Source organism: Hylobates moloch, unplaced genomic scaffold (genome assembly GCF_009828535.3).
Source record: "Hylobates moloch isolate HMO894 unplaced genomic scaffold, HMol_V3 SCAFFOLD_17, whole genome shotgun sequence".
NCBI classification, from domain to species: domain Eukaryota; kingdom Metazoa; phylum Chordata; class Mammalia; order Primates; family Hylobatidae; genus Hylobates; species Hylobates moloch.
In genome coordinates, this window is record NW_026652292.1 from 79,368,167 (window position 1) to 79,384,816 (window position 16,650).

The 16,650-nt window shown below is 45.2% G+C and overlaps 1 protein-coding gene across 4 annotated transcripts in view; it reads right to left on the reverse strand.

Moving 5' to 3' along the window:
* Nucleotides 1-16,650, reverse strand: part of AFAP1 (actin filament associated protein 1) — a 175,988-nt gene that overhangs the window by 66,702 nt on the left and 92,636 nt on the right. For 3 of the 4 annotated variants that reach the window (XM_032135443.2, XM_058430237.1, XM_032135441.2), the window contains exons 5-6: nucleotides 11,638-11,849; nucleotides 6,900-7,079 (exon numbers count right to left, since the gene is read on the reverse strand). In XM_032135443.2, the coding sequence (XP_031991334.1) occupies nucleotides 6,900-7,079; nucleotides 11,638-11,849 (392 nt within the window). Of the gene's footprint in view, nucleotides 1-6,899; nucleotides 7,080-8,366; nucleotides 8,456-11,637; nucleotides 11,850-16,650 lie in introns of those variants that run through there. The other variant, XM_058430238.1, reaches the window with a different exon arrangement.

A 16,650-nucleotide genomic window follows, 5' to 3' on the forward strand; every position in this document is an offset into this window, starting at 1 on the left:
ATTTATCTTTAGAGATAAGGTCTCATTCTGTCACCCAGGCTGGAGTGCAGTGGCCCAATCACAGCTCATTGAAACCTCAAACTCCTGGGGCTCCAGCGATCCTCCTGCCTCAGCCTCCCAAGCAGCTGGGACTACAGGCTGTGCCACCATGCTCGGCTAATTTTTTAATGTTTTATAGAGATAGCCTCTTGCTATTTTTCCCAGGCTGGTCTTGAACTCCTGGCCTCAAGTGATCCTCCTGCCTTGCCCTCCCAAAGCATTGGGATTACAGAAGTGAAAGTATTTTTTTAAAAGCATACCAAGATGATAATAAAGACCAAATTCAGATAAAAGTCGCCTTTGGGAAGGAAAAGAGGCTTAAATAGGGGAGGCATGTTTCAATTCTATCTGTAGCATTTTAGACCTTAAAAGGATATAAAAATGATACAAAGTAAAAAGGGGAAAAAAGATTCTTAAGTCCCTAATGAATCTGAATCACTGGGAATCTACGTTTTTTACATCTCCAAGTGTTTCTGATCTAATGACAGTATCTGGAAGAAACTACACTAGCCCATCTCAGGTCTCTGCTGGCCCAAGATAATTCTGTAACTGTTTGAAACTAGTTTTGTCATCTGACTTTCCTTTCTAATCAAGACTTCTTAGGTTCCTGTACCATTATATGTACGGAAGTAACATCACAGACATGAAAAACAGAGTAACTGAACAATTTAAACTCTTTAGAAAAGATACTTTACCCCATATTATTTACTTTCCTTTTCAGAAAAATCAGCAAATGCTAAAAAAAAAAAAAAAAAATTCTTGCAATTAACTTCCGTTCATAAATGGAGTCATCATTCTATAATTAGCTAAGTGCCTCTGATCTATAAGTAGCTCCCATCTGGTGAAACACGATACAAGATTATTTCACCCCATCAGCATCTGACACCTTGAGAAAGTTTTGTTTTTACTGGTCTGTTTGTCAGCGCACTGTCGGCTCTACGCCCTCTCCCAGTGACACTCCAGATGACTTCATGTCAGACCAGCACCAGCAAGAAGGGAGCTGCTCTTCAGTGTGCAGGAAATACTTAACTAACTGTAAGGGCAGAGAAGAAAGCTGAAGTTTCAGAGCGGCCTTTCTTGGGTTTCCACTGAGGAACAGCTAAGCACGGAATGCAGAAGGATGGGTACAGGTGACCAAAAGCATGGGACCGGGTGAAGAAAACAGAATCATACAGAAAGCTTCGCACTGAATTCCATAATTGCCGCTCCCTCCTTACGGAAGGAATGGCACTATGGTCATAGAAATGTGGAATCAAAGAGGGAACGGCAAACTGTCAGATGGCCCAACACAGTGAGAATGAAATGTGAAGCCAGGAAACTCTGACTTAGATCCCCTGCTTGATCACTTATGGATCATGGTAGCACTTCGCCCACCTGAGACTCAGGCTGTCAGCTGACAAATGAAACTACACACGCCTGCTCTGAGGTTAAGAGACAATGATGGCAGAGAAGTCCCTTGTGAGTGTCAAGGGCTTTAGTGAAATTGGTAATGGTGGTGGCTGATGTGTAACATATTAAAGTTCCACGCTGGGAAGACTAAGTAAGCTCGACAGTAGTAACTTCTGATCACAGGACTTCCAGAAGGATCATCCGGAGGGGAAAAAAGCTCTCCTCAATCTCCCATATGATACAGATGTGGGAAGAGCCACAGCCACTGCCAACGGCATGAAAAAGAAAGCATGCGTGTGTCCTGAGTGCTGGCAGGCAGCGGTGGGAGCCACTGCTCTCGTCATGGGGTCGGAACCACATGCTTTCCTGCAGATGACAGTGAAAGAGACTGAAGGTTTGATGAAGGAAGACCTGTGTGGTATAAGACCTGCTGCTAGGAAGTGTTCTGCCAGGTTTTCCCACCCCACTCCTGAGCCCTTTTCTCACAACAGGTACTTGCTGGCAATGATGGACTAGGTGGGTTGGGCCAATCTTCCTGATGAAGACAATTAGAAAAGCAAGATAACCATCACTCTTCACAGGACTAGAAAAAACAATCCTAAAACGCATATGTGGAAAAAAAAAAAAAAAGAGCCCGCATAGCCAAAGCAAGACTAAGCAAAAAGAACAAACAAAAGAAGGCATCACATTACCTGATTTCAAACTATAGTATAAGGCCATAGTCACCAAAACAGCATGGTACTGGTAAAAAAAAATATGCAAATAGGCCTAGGGAACAGAATAGAGAACCCAGAAATAAACCCAAATACTTACAGTCAACTGACCTTCAACAAAGCAAACAAACACATAAAGTGGGGAAAGGACACCCTATACAACAAATGGTGCTGGGATAATTGGCTAGCCTCATGTAGGAGAATGAAACTGGATCCTCATCTCTCACCTTGTACAAAAATCAACTCAAGATGGATGAGGACTTAAATCTAAGACCTGAAACTACAGAAATTCTAAAAGATAACATCAGGAAAACCCTTCTAGACACTGGCTTAGGCAAGGACTTCATGACCAAGAATCCAAAAGCAAATGCGATAAAAACAAAGATAAATAGCTGGGACTTAATTAAACTAAAGAGCTTTTCCATGGCAAAACCGGTCAGCAGAGTACACAGACAACCCACAGAGTGAGAGAAAACCTTCACAATCTATATATCCCACAAAGGACTAATATCCAGACTCTACAACGAACTCAAACAAATTAGCAAGAAGAAACCAAACAATCCCATCAAAAGTGGGCTAAGGACATGAACAGACAATTCTCCAAAGAAGTTATACAAATGGCCAACAAACTTACAAAAAAATGCTCAATATCCCTAATGATCAGGGAAAGCAAATCAAAACCACAATGTGATACCACCTTACTCCTGCAAGAATGACCAGAATCCAAAAATAATAGATGTTGGTGTGGATGCGGTGAACGGGGAACACTTCTACACTGCTGGTGGGAATGTAAACTAGTACAACCACTATGGAAAACAGTGTGGAGATTTTTTTTTTTTTTTTGAGATGGAGTCTCGCCCTGTCACCCAGGCTGAAGTGCAGTGGTGCAATCTTGGCTCACTGTAACCCCCTCCTCTCAGGTTCAAGTGATTCTCCTGCCTCAGCCACCCAAGGAGCTGGGACTACAGGCGCGTGCCACCACGCCTGGCTAATTTTCTGTATTTTCAGTAGAGACAGGGTTTCACCGTGTTATCCAGGATTGTCTCGATCTCCTGACCTTGTGACCTGCCTGCCTTGGCCTCCCAAAGTGCTGGGATTACAGGCACTAGCCACTGCGCCCAACCTGGAGGTTTCTTAAAATAATTAAAAGTAGAAGCACCATTCGAGCCAGCAATCCCACTACTGGGTATCTATCCAGAGGAAAAGAAGGCATTATACGAAAAAAACACTTGCACACATGTTTATAACAGCACAATCCACAACTGCAAAAATGTAGAATCAACCCAAATGCCCATGAATCAACGAGTGGATAAAGAAACTGTGGCATACACACACACACACACACACACACAATGGAATACTACTCAGCCATAAAAAGGAATGCATTAATGGCATTCGCAGCAACCTGGATGAGACTGAAGACTACTATTCTAAGTGAAGTAACTCAGGAATGGAAAACCAAACGTTGTATGTTCTCACTCGTAAGTGGGAGCTAAGCTATGAGGATGCAAAGGCATAAGAATGACACAATGGACTTTGGGGAATGACACAATGGACTTTGGGGACTCAGGGAAAGGGTGGAAAGGAGGTAAGGGATAAAAGACTACAAACTGGGTGCAGTGTATACTGCTTTGGTGATGGGTGCACCAAAATCTCACAAACCACTAAAGAACCTACTCATGTCACCAAACACCACCTATTCCCCAATAACCCATGGAAATTAAAAAAATTTTTTTTTTAAAAAGCAAGATAAAATAGAGGAAGCATCTTCCCAAAAGCACGAGGCAGCTACTATGATAGTGAACAATGCCTGGGCCAAAATCCAGAAGAAGATGGAAATTCAGAAGGGAAGCCTGGTGGCTGGGACTGCCTTGCCACCCCAAAGGGGCAGCTGAGGGGCGAGGTAGAACCTCCAACGGCTCAGTGGGAAGAGAGATCCAAGCTGTAGTCCAGGGTATGCCAAAGACAGGGTCCCTGGCAAAATACCCACAAGCAGGATGGGGACCCCAACGGAATGTAACTTGGAGTTAAGAGTGAACTGAAACAAATATAAACCTGCCTTTGAATGGACTGCGGGCTGCCTTAAGGTTACCTGGGTGGCTCTGGAATGGACTGCGGGCTACCCTCAAGTTACCTGGGTGGCTCTGAAAACCTCAAACCCTGAATTTAGAATAAACTGATTTTGCAGCGCTATCACCCCCAAGCAGGCGGGAGAGGCGAGGGAAAATGCTCCTTGGTAGTGGAAAGCAGAGTTCTAGGAATCAAGCTATTTCCATAGGAACAATTGGGGACCCACGTGAAAAAGAATGAAGTTGGACCCCTACTTCACACTGTATGCAAAAAATTAAATCAAAGTGGATCAAAAATCTAAATGTAAGAGCTAACACTGTAAACTTCTCAGAATAAAATACACATGTAAACCTTCAGGACCCTGGATCAAGTAATCATTTCTTATATATGACCCAAGAAGCAATAAAGAGCAAGGAAGAACTGAAATCTGCTTCAACATGGACGGACCTTGAAAACACGACGCTACATGAGAGAAGCCAGCCACGAAAGCCCAGGTACTGGAAGAGCCACTTCTGTGAAACACTGACAACATGCGGCTCTACGGAGACAGAAAGCAGGTAAGTGGCTGCCTAAGATAGACAGCGGTGGTGGCAAAAGGGCAATGATTGCTAATGGGTATGGCGTTCTTTGTTTTTGAGACAGGGTCTCGCTCCTATCACCCAGGCTGGAGTACAGTGGCGCAGTCACAGCTCACTGCAGCCTCAACCTCCCAGGCTCAGGTGATTCTCCCACCTCAGTCTCCAGAGCAGCTGGGACTACAGGCACATGTCACCATGCCCGGCTGATTTTCTATCTTTTAGCAGAGACAGGGTTTCTGCATGTTGTCTAGGCTGGTCTCAAACTCCCAGGCTCAAGCAATCGGCCCACCTTGGCTCCCAAAGTGCTGGGATTACAGGCATGAGCTGCTGCGCCCAGCCAGTACAATTTTCTTTCTGGAGTGATGAAATTCAGAATCCAGATTATGGTGATGGCTGCACAACTCAGTGAATATATATATATATAAAAAAAACACTGAATTGGACTTGAAAAGGGTGAATTTACAGTATGTGAATTATACCTCAATAAAGCTATTATAAAAAAATTATTTCAATAATTTTTCCCCTAATATAATGCCTAGCGTGAACTTGAGATAACCTGGCACAAGGATGACAAAAAGGACATGAACAAGTACAGCACAACAGACAACAGAGCCAGGTTCCAACTCCACCAAAACCACTGTCAAACCACCATGCTGATGACATTTATGAAGATAAAAGTCAAGTAAACGTTTCTAAAAGAAATTTAACACTGTACAAATAGTATTTCCAGCTTGAAGAAGAAACAACTAGAAATTCTAGATACAAGCCAAAATGAACTCTAAAACAAAAACAAACCAAAAAGATTAGAGATTCTAGGACTGAACACTACTGCCATGGACGGAATGTGTTCCCCCAAATTCATATCCTGAAATCCTAACCCTCAAGAGGATGGTGTTACGAGGCAGAACCTCTGGGAGGTGACTAGGTCATGAGGGCAGAGCCCCCATGAATGGGATTGGTGCCCTCATAAAAGAGGCCCCAGAGACCTGCCTTGTCCCTTCTGCCACATGAGGACACAGATGGAAGGTGCCATCTGTGAACCAGGAAGCAGGCCCCCACCAGACACTGAATAGAATGGTCCCTTGATCTTGGACTTTCCAGCCTCCAGAACTGTGAGAAATACATTTGTTATAAATAAGCTACTCAGTTTATCATATTTCATCAGAGCAATCCAAGTAGACTAAGACTACTATCATCACCAAAATTAAGAACCCAGTGAACAGGAACAAATTTCATAGCAGATTAGAAGCAGCCAAAGAGAGAAATAATGGGCTGGAAAGTAACAAGAAAAATAAACCAGACTAAAGAAGAAAAAAGAATGTAGGGCTGGACACGATGGCTCACACTTGTAATCCCAGCACTTTGGGAGGCCAAGGTGGGCGGATCGCTTGAGCTCATGAATTCGAGACCAGCCTGGGCCACATGGAGAAATGCTGTCTCTAGAAAAGATACAAAAATTAGCCAGGAATGGTGGCATGTAATCTGAGCTAACTTGGGAGGCTGAGGTGGGAGGATCGATTGAGCCTGGGAGGCAGAGGTTGCAATGAACCACGATCATACCACTACATTCCAGCCTGGGCGACGGAGCCAAGCCTTGTTTCAACAAACAAATAAAAAAGGTTGGTAAATACAAAAAGAGACTAGAAGTAAGTATAGTGAGAAAGTCTAACATGTATTTAAATGTAGTCTCAGGGAAGAAGGAGAAATGGGGAAAAGCTGTATTTTAAGAAAATGGCTGAAAAATTTTTCCAAATCTTAGAAAGATAAAAATCCACAAGATTTCAGAAGCCCAGCCAATCCCAACCAGCACAAAATTTAAAAAGAATCCATATGCAGACACAATAAAGTGACACTGTAGAAAATAAAAGTAAAAGAGAAAGTCGTTGAAGCAGCCTACAAACAGAGACAAGCTGCCTTTTAAAGATAAGAGTGAAAGTGACACGGGGTTTCTGATTAACCTCCATGTCATCAGAATATTTAGCTATTAAAGACAAAACTCTTCGGGTGAATCCATCTTGCCTATGCTTGAACAAAATAAAAATTAAAATTAAGATGGATCTCAGAAAGGCACGTGAACTGAAATGGCTGTGAAACACAGCAGACAACCCACCTTCAGCCACTGCTCAGCCTGCTCCTTGCTCTGGACAGCAAGAACAAGCGGGTCCGTGCCCTGCTGAGTAATCTTCAGCTCATGCTTCTTCTTTTTGCTGTCTTTCGGGATGTACGTAATGTTGCAGCCTTGGAGTGGCAGTTCCATCTGAGGCTGCTGGTCCTTGGAACTTTTATAGCACTGCATTGAACACAACAAATCAAATGATATTATAAGGGAGTTCAAACAGAAACACTGAGGAAGCTCTAGCATCGTGAAAACGCTGAGTGTGGGCAAGACATCTGAAGGTCTGAATCTGCAGATGAGCAGGTTCACACATACACACACAGTGCTCTTCAGACACTTCACCTCCAAGTGTGAAAAAGTACACCCATTCACTGATTCAGAAAAACTTACTGAGCATCTATCACAGGATTCAACAAACACAAAAAGTCCCAACTCTGATACAGTTTATGATCCAGTGGAGTTTCTTCATTAAATTACATGAATGTACTTACATAAATAAAAACATAGGCTGGGCACGATGGCTCACGCCTGTAATCCCAACACTCTGAGAGGCTGAGGCCCAGGAGTTCAAGATCAGCCTAGGCAACATGGAGAAACCCCATCTATACTAAAAACACAAAAAATTAGCCAGGCATGGTGGCACGGTCCTGTAGTCCCAGCTGCTTGGGAGGCTGAGGCAGGAGGATCCCTTGAGCCTGGGAGCCTGAGGCTGCAATGAGCCTATAATAGCACCACTGCACTCCAGCCTGGGTGACAGAGAGAGACTCTGTCTCAAACAAACAAAAGAAAACAAAACAAAACAAAAAAACCCAACACACACATAAATATATATTTAACATAAATGTTTATTTAAATGTATATATCAAATACATTTATATTGATGTGAATAATATATAAAATATACTATTAGATTTGTTGCAACTCCACAGCCCTAATGAGAGACAATGTAATAATTTGGATACTTTATTTAATAACCAATATTGCTTGGCATCTGCCTATCTCATCTTCTCTTTCTGAAAGACACAAATTATTTTCCTAAGAGGATAATATCAATACATAATGTACAAAGCTGATTCATCTACACAACTGACATTCACTCTAAAGATTTCCACTGGTAAGGTTAGAACTGAGACTTAACTCAAATGGGTCTTGCTTAATCTTTATCTGTAAAACTGAGAATCAAATCCTTGGCCAAAGCTTCCCCTACCCCCATTTGTTTACCTGTACTACTTGGGGCCAAAGCATACCTCCTAACAGTCCAAGAGGGCAGATCTGGATCCTAGATCTGCGACTAATTTATCTGCATCCCAGGGAGTTTCTTAAACTTCCTGAGTCTGTTTCCTCATTTGCAAAATGTGTTTTGGTTATTGTTATTATTATTTTATGGAATTAAGTTATTAGCAACAATAACATCTGCTACCAAGTGCTTAATGTTGGCATCATATGAGGCATTTCACGCACCTCAATCAGCATGGTGGCTCATTCTGCAGATTATGAAACCGAGGTGCAGCTGGTTAAGTCACCTGCCTGAAGAGTCAGGCAACCTGAAAGGTGACAGACCAGGACCAGACCAGGACTCCAGCCCCAACTGTGCACATGCAGAGCCTGCATCTTGACTCTAAACATTCTCTGATGAAGGAAGGAATGAATAGATAGTTATTTTCATAAGTGATTTCTAGAGTCCTTTCATGGTTTGTTTTTGGGGTGTGTGTGTGTGTGTGTGTGTGTGTGTGTGTGTGTGTGTGTGTGTGCGCGTTTGAGATGAAGTCTCTCTCCATTGCCTGGGCTGGAGTTCAGTGGCACGATCTTGGCTCACTGCAACCTCCCCGTCCCAGGTGTGTGCGTGCGTGTGTGTGTGTGTGTGTGTGTGTGTGATGAAGTCTCTCTCCATTGCCCAGGCTGTGTGTGTGTGTGTGTGTGCGCGCGTGTGTGTGTGTGTGTGTGTGTTTGAGATGAAGTCTCTCTCCACTGCGCAGGCTGGAGTTCAGTGGCACAATCTTGGCTCACTGCAACCTCCCCGTCCCAGGTTCAAGCGATTCTCCTACCTCAGCCTCCCGAGTAACTGGGACGACACGAGTGCGCCACCACACCCAGCTAATTTTTGTATTTTTAGTAATGACAGGGTTTCACCGGATTGGCCAGGCTGGTCTCAAACTCCTGACCTCATGATCCACCCGCCTCAGCCTCCCAAAGTGCTGGGATTACAGGCCTGAGCCACAGCGCCCGGCCTTCCTGTTTTGCTCTTCTAAATCCAGGACTTTGAAGTACACAGATAAGAAATACATCCCCTTTTTAAAAACTCAACCGATGTGAAAAGGAAGAAAAAAATACTTCAACGAACCTCAGATTTTTACGAATATTTACCATTTGAGATTTTCTGCATTTTGAGTATGTACAAAAACAAAGGTGAAAGGCAACTAATCGTACAATGGAAGGAATTGGAAAGGGAATTTTATTTTTTGATTTTAAATTGTGTAAACCTTTTTAATCGACATGTAATAACTGTACATATTTACAGGGTACAGAGTGATGTTTTGATACAGAAAATGTATAGCGATCAGATCAGGTAATCAGCATACCCTCCATCTCAAATGCTTATCATTTCAGAAAGGGAACTTTGTAACACATTCTTCCTTAAGTTAAATGCCTCACAAGAGATATGCTATCAGCAATAGGACAGGCTGCAATCTGGCAGTCCTAGCAGGCTGGATTTCCTGGGAAGCCGCCTGTACAGCAGACAGCAGCATGCAGGAGGTTTATGAATGGGCGTCCTGAAGACGCCACCAGGAGCAAGGAGAGGGAGGAGTGCGGTGGGCAAAGACGCCCAGTTTGAGTGGCCTCAGGGATACCACCATGAGAGCTCTGGGGCTGGAAGGCCCCATCAGAGCTGCCCAGTGAGTCTGGGTCTATACCTCCCACACACACACTGAATGCAGACCCCTGGGGAGGGGGCTCAGCCTTGGGCTCCAGGCCCCTCTTCAATGCAGATAGTCCCCGAGATGGGCTCACCAGCCCTGCCAAGGAAATGTGACCTTCAGTCCTGAAGCGGGAATCTGGGTACATCACAGTACCCACCCCAGAACTACCTGAGCACAGAAGGAACAAGTTCCAGAAGGAGATACAAAAAAAGCTGTTAATGGCGGTAACTTGTGGGAAGACAGACTGGGAACATTTAGGGGGAGAACATGGTTTTTTCTTTTCTGTGCTGTTTAAACTCGGAAAGTATTTGCTTTTATCACTGTTCATTATTTTTTATGCCAATGGGGGTCATCTGGCCCCTGAATGATAGGTCATTTTTGAAAGGAAAAAAGCTTCATAACAAAAATAACTAACTTTGATTCTGCATTTGACCAAAGACAGCGCTTTCACCTGCTTTTCCACTAATTCCTTCTTATTCACAACTACTCTTAGTAGTTGGTATTATCAACCTGGTTTTGAAGGGGAAAGCTGGCACGGGCCCAAATGGAAGACAAAGCAGGGGAGGGGGGAAGAAGTCAGGGGGTGAGGGAGAGGAGGGCAGGGGAGAGGGACCAGGGACTCAGAACCCCAAACTGCTAATCCCTACGCACAACCGCGAAGCTTCCCTCACTGGATTTGGAAGCTTCTCTTTTAAATGAAAGTTGATTATGTATTTCTAAAACATTTATATAATATATCCACATCTTGTAGCCATTATATCAGACTGTAAATAAGGACCACATTAATCTTCTTTTTTTCATTTTGTAATATTCCCCATAGCATCATTTTTGGCACATTCTAAATCTGGGAGAAATTCAGGCCACACTTGTGGAAAAAATATGTACTCTGTTTTAAAAAACTGAACAAAAACATTAAAAAATATATAATATCCTAGGAACGTAGTAAAAAAAAAAGATTCCCACAATTCAAAGATGAAACCTGGATTTACAAAAAAAAAAAAAGACAAAAAAGGATTATCTACTCCACTAGAGTGCTCTACAGAAACATAAATTCTTGTTTTCTAATTAATGATATAATTTTGAGCAACGTTTCCCCCAAGGTTAATCTGAAGAAAGAACAAAAGGCAAAAACATACTCTTAAAGTTCGTAATTCTAATAACCAACCATGGTTTCTTAAAAAGGGCAGGAGGAAAAAGAACGAAGGTGGAGAGGGAGTGGGCAGGAGGAAGGGATGCTACACTGTCCTCCCGGAATGCAGCCTTCCTGCTGGGGCCTCCACTGGACTCACCCCACAGCAAGGTCCAGGTTCTCCCCTTCCCTGCTTCTCTATTCCTTACTTGTCTTCCTGTTCTGCCTCTCAAATTAAAAAAAAAAAAAAAAAAGAATTGGCCCCAAGCTTTCCAAAAGAATTTCCTTTCCTGGCTGCTCCCCGTCCCACTTCTATGAGCTGGCTTTGAGGAATCCACTGACTCACTACAAATGAGAAAATCCATCTTGCGACTCCTGGCAAGTTAAAATCTTGTGCATTTCCACAGACGCAAACCACAGGCACTGCCCGGGAATGGGAATGATTTTGTCTGCTGGCTGCTTTTGGAGCTGGGAAACCAGCAACCTTGAACACACAACATGGGCGAGTGCTCCCTGATGGCGCGTGGGGGCCCCGGCGTGCAACTGCGGCCAGCTCAGGGCACCTGGCTGAGGTCTGAGTGCTGCCCTTCCTGCACAGTTGATGTTAATGATGACTGGATATAAACTCCATGGCTTTTGAGTGCAGCAATCTTACAAAAAATGCAAGCGATTCCAAATGTCTTACCAGCAGTTTGGTGTCTTTGATGACGCAGAGCAACTTGGTCCACTGGCCGAACCGCTTCTTCCGCAGCAGGAAGGCACAGATTTTGGCATCCTTGACCAGGTCCATGGAGGCCTCCTCGGAGGGCCACTGGTGCCGGGTTTTCTTCCCCTTCCCATCCTCCTCCTCTTCATCATATGACTCATAAGAGCTGCTCATCGCATCAGAATCATAATCTGTAAAAAATAAACATACACTGGTAAAATGGACTCCTTTACCTTGAAGTTTACCGTGGGCTCAAGAGCACATCATCATATTTTTAATCACCAAGTAACTGAATGAGAAAGGGACTTCTGCTCCTTAAGGGAAAAAACAAAAACAAAAACAAAAAAACAATGCTAAGACTCAGGCAGTGGAAACTCAATGACAAGTTGAAGTGCCTACAAATTCTGTGTTTATAGAAACTGTTTCTGGACTGTTTCATATGGACGGGACCCTACGCTGACCCGACACTGACTCCTCACCACATTCTTGCCGGACGAGCGCCATCCTCATTCTGCAGTGTGTTCTGCCACACGGAACTCTTGCCCATGGAGGTCCCTTGCCCTCCCGCGTCCACACCTTTATGCCAAAGTCCTCCTGAGGCTGCAATCTGCTTCTCCCTGTTGGCATCCCCACGTGCACAACATCCCTGACACTCAATATGCGACCAACAGCCACCTCTCCCTTCTGGGGAATCCTTGGAACTTTGACAGAAATGTACACCTGTCCTTCTAATGGTGCCCACCTCACTCTGTGACACACTGGCATGTATACTGCTGTGACTGACAGTTTCCCAAACACATCACCCCTCTGTCACCTCAGGGTCTCTGCATGAGCCATGCCCTCTAGCAAGCTTCCTGTCCATCCACTCGCCCTCCTGCCTTTGCCTGGTAAATGCTCTCATCTTCTGGGGTTTAACTTCCTGACACCTCCTCCAGCAAACCCTCCCTGAATCACCAAAGCTGGGTGCTATGGACTGAACTGTGTCCCCCCCCGAAATTCAAGTGTTGAAGCTCTAACCTTAACGACTGTATGTAGAGATAGGGCTTTTAGGAGGTCACTAAAGTTAAATGAGGTCTTAAGGGTGAGGTCCTAATCCCACAGGTCTGGTGGTCTTATAAGAAGAGAGAGTGAGAGAGAGGGAGAGAGAGAGAGAGCTCTGTCCCCACCATGTGAGGACACAGTGAGGACTCAGCCATCTAAAAGCCAGGAAGAGGCCTCACCAGAACCCAACCGTGCTGGCAGTCTAACCTGGACTCCAGGACTGACGAGCTTCTGCTGTGGAAGCCCCCCAGTCGGTGGCATTTGTCACTGCAGCTTGAGCAGACTAATACACTAGGTCAAATGCCCTTCCTCTGAGTCTCCACATGGCCCAACACAGAGCGGATCGCAGCGCACCTCAACACTGGCCCCACTGAAGGCTGTAAGCCCCCTGAAGAAAAGGAGAGCATCTTGTTGGGGGTGATCTCCCCAGCACCGAACAAAGTACCTGACACGGGGCAAGTACCCAAATAACTGTAGAAGGAAGTGCTGTTAAGTGTCTTTAAATTATACTGGCAAAGCCCTTGGAAGGGTGAATGGCATAGTAAAAGCACTTCCTAAATACCAGCACCCGTCATTCCTCTCATTACATTCAGCTGCGCTGGATGATAAGCTCCCTGAGACAGGATCTGATTCATCTCTGAATTCCCCTCAGCCCCCAGAATCATCTGGAACACGTTTCTTTTTCAAAACATACTTAAGGAATGAACACCTAAGTGATAAATGAATGATAAGAAGAACAATGGCCAATGCGGTTGCAATACTGTGCAACGTAGCAGAAGTGCCAAAAATGGCAGAGTCTACACAGAACAGAACTCAGATTTTTACTTGCTGGAAACTGGAGTTTAAGTTGTACTCAGTAATCATGTTTGTCTTATAATTTCCTTGCAAAGATTCAATACTAACAGGGAGGAACAGAAAGATTCAAAGTTTAAGTTGAATTTTCTTTTTTTTTTTTTGAGATGGAGTCTCGCTCTGTCACCCAGGCTGGAGTGCAGTGGCGCAATCTCAGCTCACTGCAAGCTCCGCCTCCCGGGTTCACGCCATTCTCCTGCCTCAGCCTCTCCGAGTAGCTGGGACTACAGGCGCCCGCCACTATGCCCGGCTAATTTTTTTGTATTTTTTAGTAGAGACGGGGTTTCACCATGGTCTCGATCTCCTGACCTCGTGATCGCCCGCCTCGGCCTCCCAAAGTGCTGGGATTACAAGCGTGAGCCACCGCGCCTGGCAAGTTGAATTTTCAACAATGAAAAGTCATCCAGGAGGCCAGGTGTGGTGGCTCACACCTGTAATCCCAGCCCTTTAGGAGGCCAAGGCGGGCAGATCGCTTGAGCCCAGAAGTTCAAGACCAAGCCTGGGCAACATAGCGAGACCCTATCTCTATAAAATGTAAAAAGCTAGCCGGGTATGGTGGGGCACGCCTGTGGTCCCAGCTACTCAAGAAGCTGAGGCAGGAGGATCACTTGAGCCCCAGAGTCCGAGGCTGCAGTGAGCTGTGATCCTGCCACTGCACTCCAGCCTGGGAAACAGAACAATATTATTATTATTATTTTTTTTTTAATTCCAGGAAGGATTTTAAGCAAAAGCGAAGGAGATTGAAGAGGTAACTTTGGCAATGGCACTAGGAATGGGCTGAAGAAGGGACGAGGCAAGAGACAGGAGCAGCTCAGAGGCCATGAGGGATGCGATGAGGGGCTGACTCCAAGGTTGGAGACGAACAGAACGGCCTGGTCTGGGTCACAGGTCTCTGCCCCGATTCTCCCCCTGCTTCACATCACCCCTCTGCCCAAAGGTGGGTCGTTCTCACTGGCTCCAATCCCCCTCCAACACACCCCAAACACCCATCAGCACCTACACCCACCCAGCACCCTCCGCTTCACAGGGCAGCCACAGGTGGCTACTTAAATTTCAATTTTCATTCAAGTCCCACATGTCAAGTGGATACTGGGGCCCAGAGGAAAAACACTCCCCCAGCTGCCAAAGCTCTGCTGGACGGCACGGGGATTAGGGGGCGAGATCTTTACAATCTAGGGCAAAATGCAAGCTGTCATGGAGCCGGGCACAAGGGGGCAGCACACGCAGGGGCACAGGAAAGATGGCAGAGAAGACGTCACTTTAGAGCCAGGCCTCGAGACAAGCTGTTGCCAACCAGAGGAAAAAGTCTGAGGAGGAGAAACGTGATGAGCAAAAGCACTGACAAGCATCAAATGCTCCAAGGCGCAGCGGGTCCTTTCAGCTTCTGAACAGCACGTGAGCGAGGCCACAAAGTGAAGTCCGTGGTTACCCTTGGCTGTGCTAGGAAGGGGCAGGGGGCTTCAGGGGCTGACAGTGTTCTACCCTTGACCTGCATGGTGGTTACACAGATGGCTTCTTTATGATAAATCATTGAGCATATACTCATATTTTATGCACTTTCTGGTAAATGTATTTTACAACAAGAGGGTTTTTAACACAGTGAGCGTGGCTAGAACAAGGGTATGTGGCAGGAAACAATGGAACTTGCTGGAACAGCAAGTTCAGTCAATAATGAAGTAAAGATTTAATGAGTCAGTTAGTTATAAATGGGAAAACTACCTTTGATTTCACTCATTCGACAAATATGTTGTGAGCTCTACTCTATGCCAGGCACTTTTTAAAAATTATCTATGTTTACATAGCAGGTGCTAGGATAAAGCCATGAAAAGCCAGGCCTGCTCCAAAGGTTTCTCACATCCACCATCTCACCAGACCTCCCAGCCACTTGGAGATGGGGCACATAAGACATTAGTCTTATTCAGAGAAAAGGAAGAATGAGGCTCAAAGACTACGAGATTCATCCAGGAGCGTAGGCTTGGTGAATGACAGGACTGAAACGTGAACCCAGGCCTTTTGATTTTAAATGGAAAAAGTAAACTATGTTCTAGTAGCCCTTTCATCCTTGGGAATGAGTTGAGGTCTACAGCTATGAAAAAGACAATTTTTTTTTTTTTTTTTTTTGAGACGGAGTCTCGCCCTGTCGCCCAGGCTGGAGTGCAGTGGCACGATCTCGGCTCACTGTAAGCTCCGCCTCCCGCGTTCACGCCATTCTCCTGCCTCAGCCTCCGGAGTAGGTGGAACTACAGGCGCCCACCACCACACCCAGCTAATTTTTTTGTATTTTTAAGTAGAGACAGGGTTTCACCGTGTTAGCCAGGATGGTCTCATCTCCTGACCTCGTGATCCACCCGCCTCGGCCTCCCAAAGTGCTGAGATTACAGGCTTGAGCCACCATGACCCAATCAAGAGAACTCTCCAGAAAGTATGCTTAGCGATGACCCAATCAAGAGAAGAGACTCTCACTCAGGATATTGCTTGGTAGCTCCACCAGCCAGAGCTGTGGTCTAGTACTTTGAGAAGTTCACCGTCTGGGGGCCTGGGGTTTTGGATTACATTAAGAGGTAACGAATGCTTTGTGAAAAATTATGAACGACTCAGAAATGGGGAGCAGGGAAAGAAATTCCTGATTGCCTTCTAGTCTTGTAGTAAGTGGTACAGGTATTCACAGAGAGATGAAGAGGAATGTTTTATTTCAGGGGTACTCGGGGGGGCATTGATTAGATACCATCAGGCCCATCCCATTCAGATGTCTACACTTTGTGTAGAGTAAGGCAGCAGACCAAAGGGCCAACAACAGAACCGTGTGAACTCTGTTGAAAGAACATTGGTGATTAGGAAATGCTCTTTGTATCAGTCAGGACTCTCCAGGGAAATAGAAGCCATAGGAGATTAATAGATTAGATAGATAGATGGATAGACAAGATGCTCAGGCGGACGGATGGGTGGATGTATGAATGGATGGACAGGTGGATGGGTGAGGGGTTGGAAGGAGGGAGGGAAGGAAAGAAGGAAGGGAGGGAGGGAGGGAAGGAAGGAAGGGACGGAGGGATTTATTAGGGGGAATGGCTCATGCAATTATGGAGACTAAGAAATCCCACA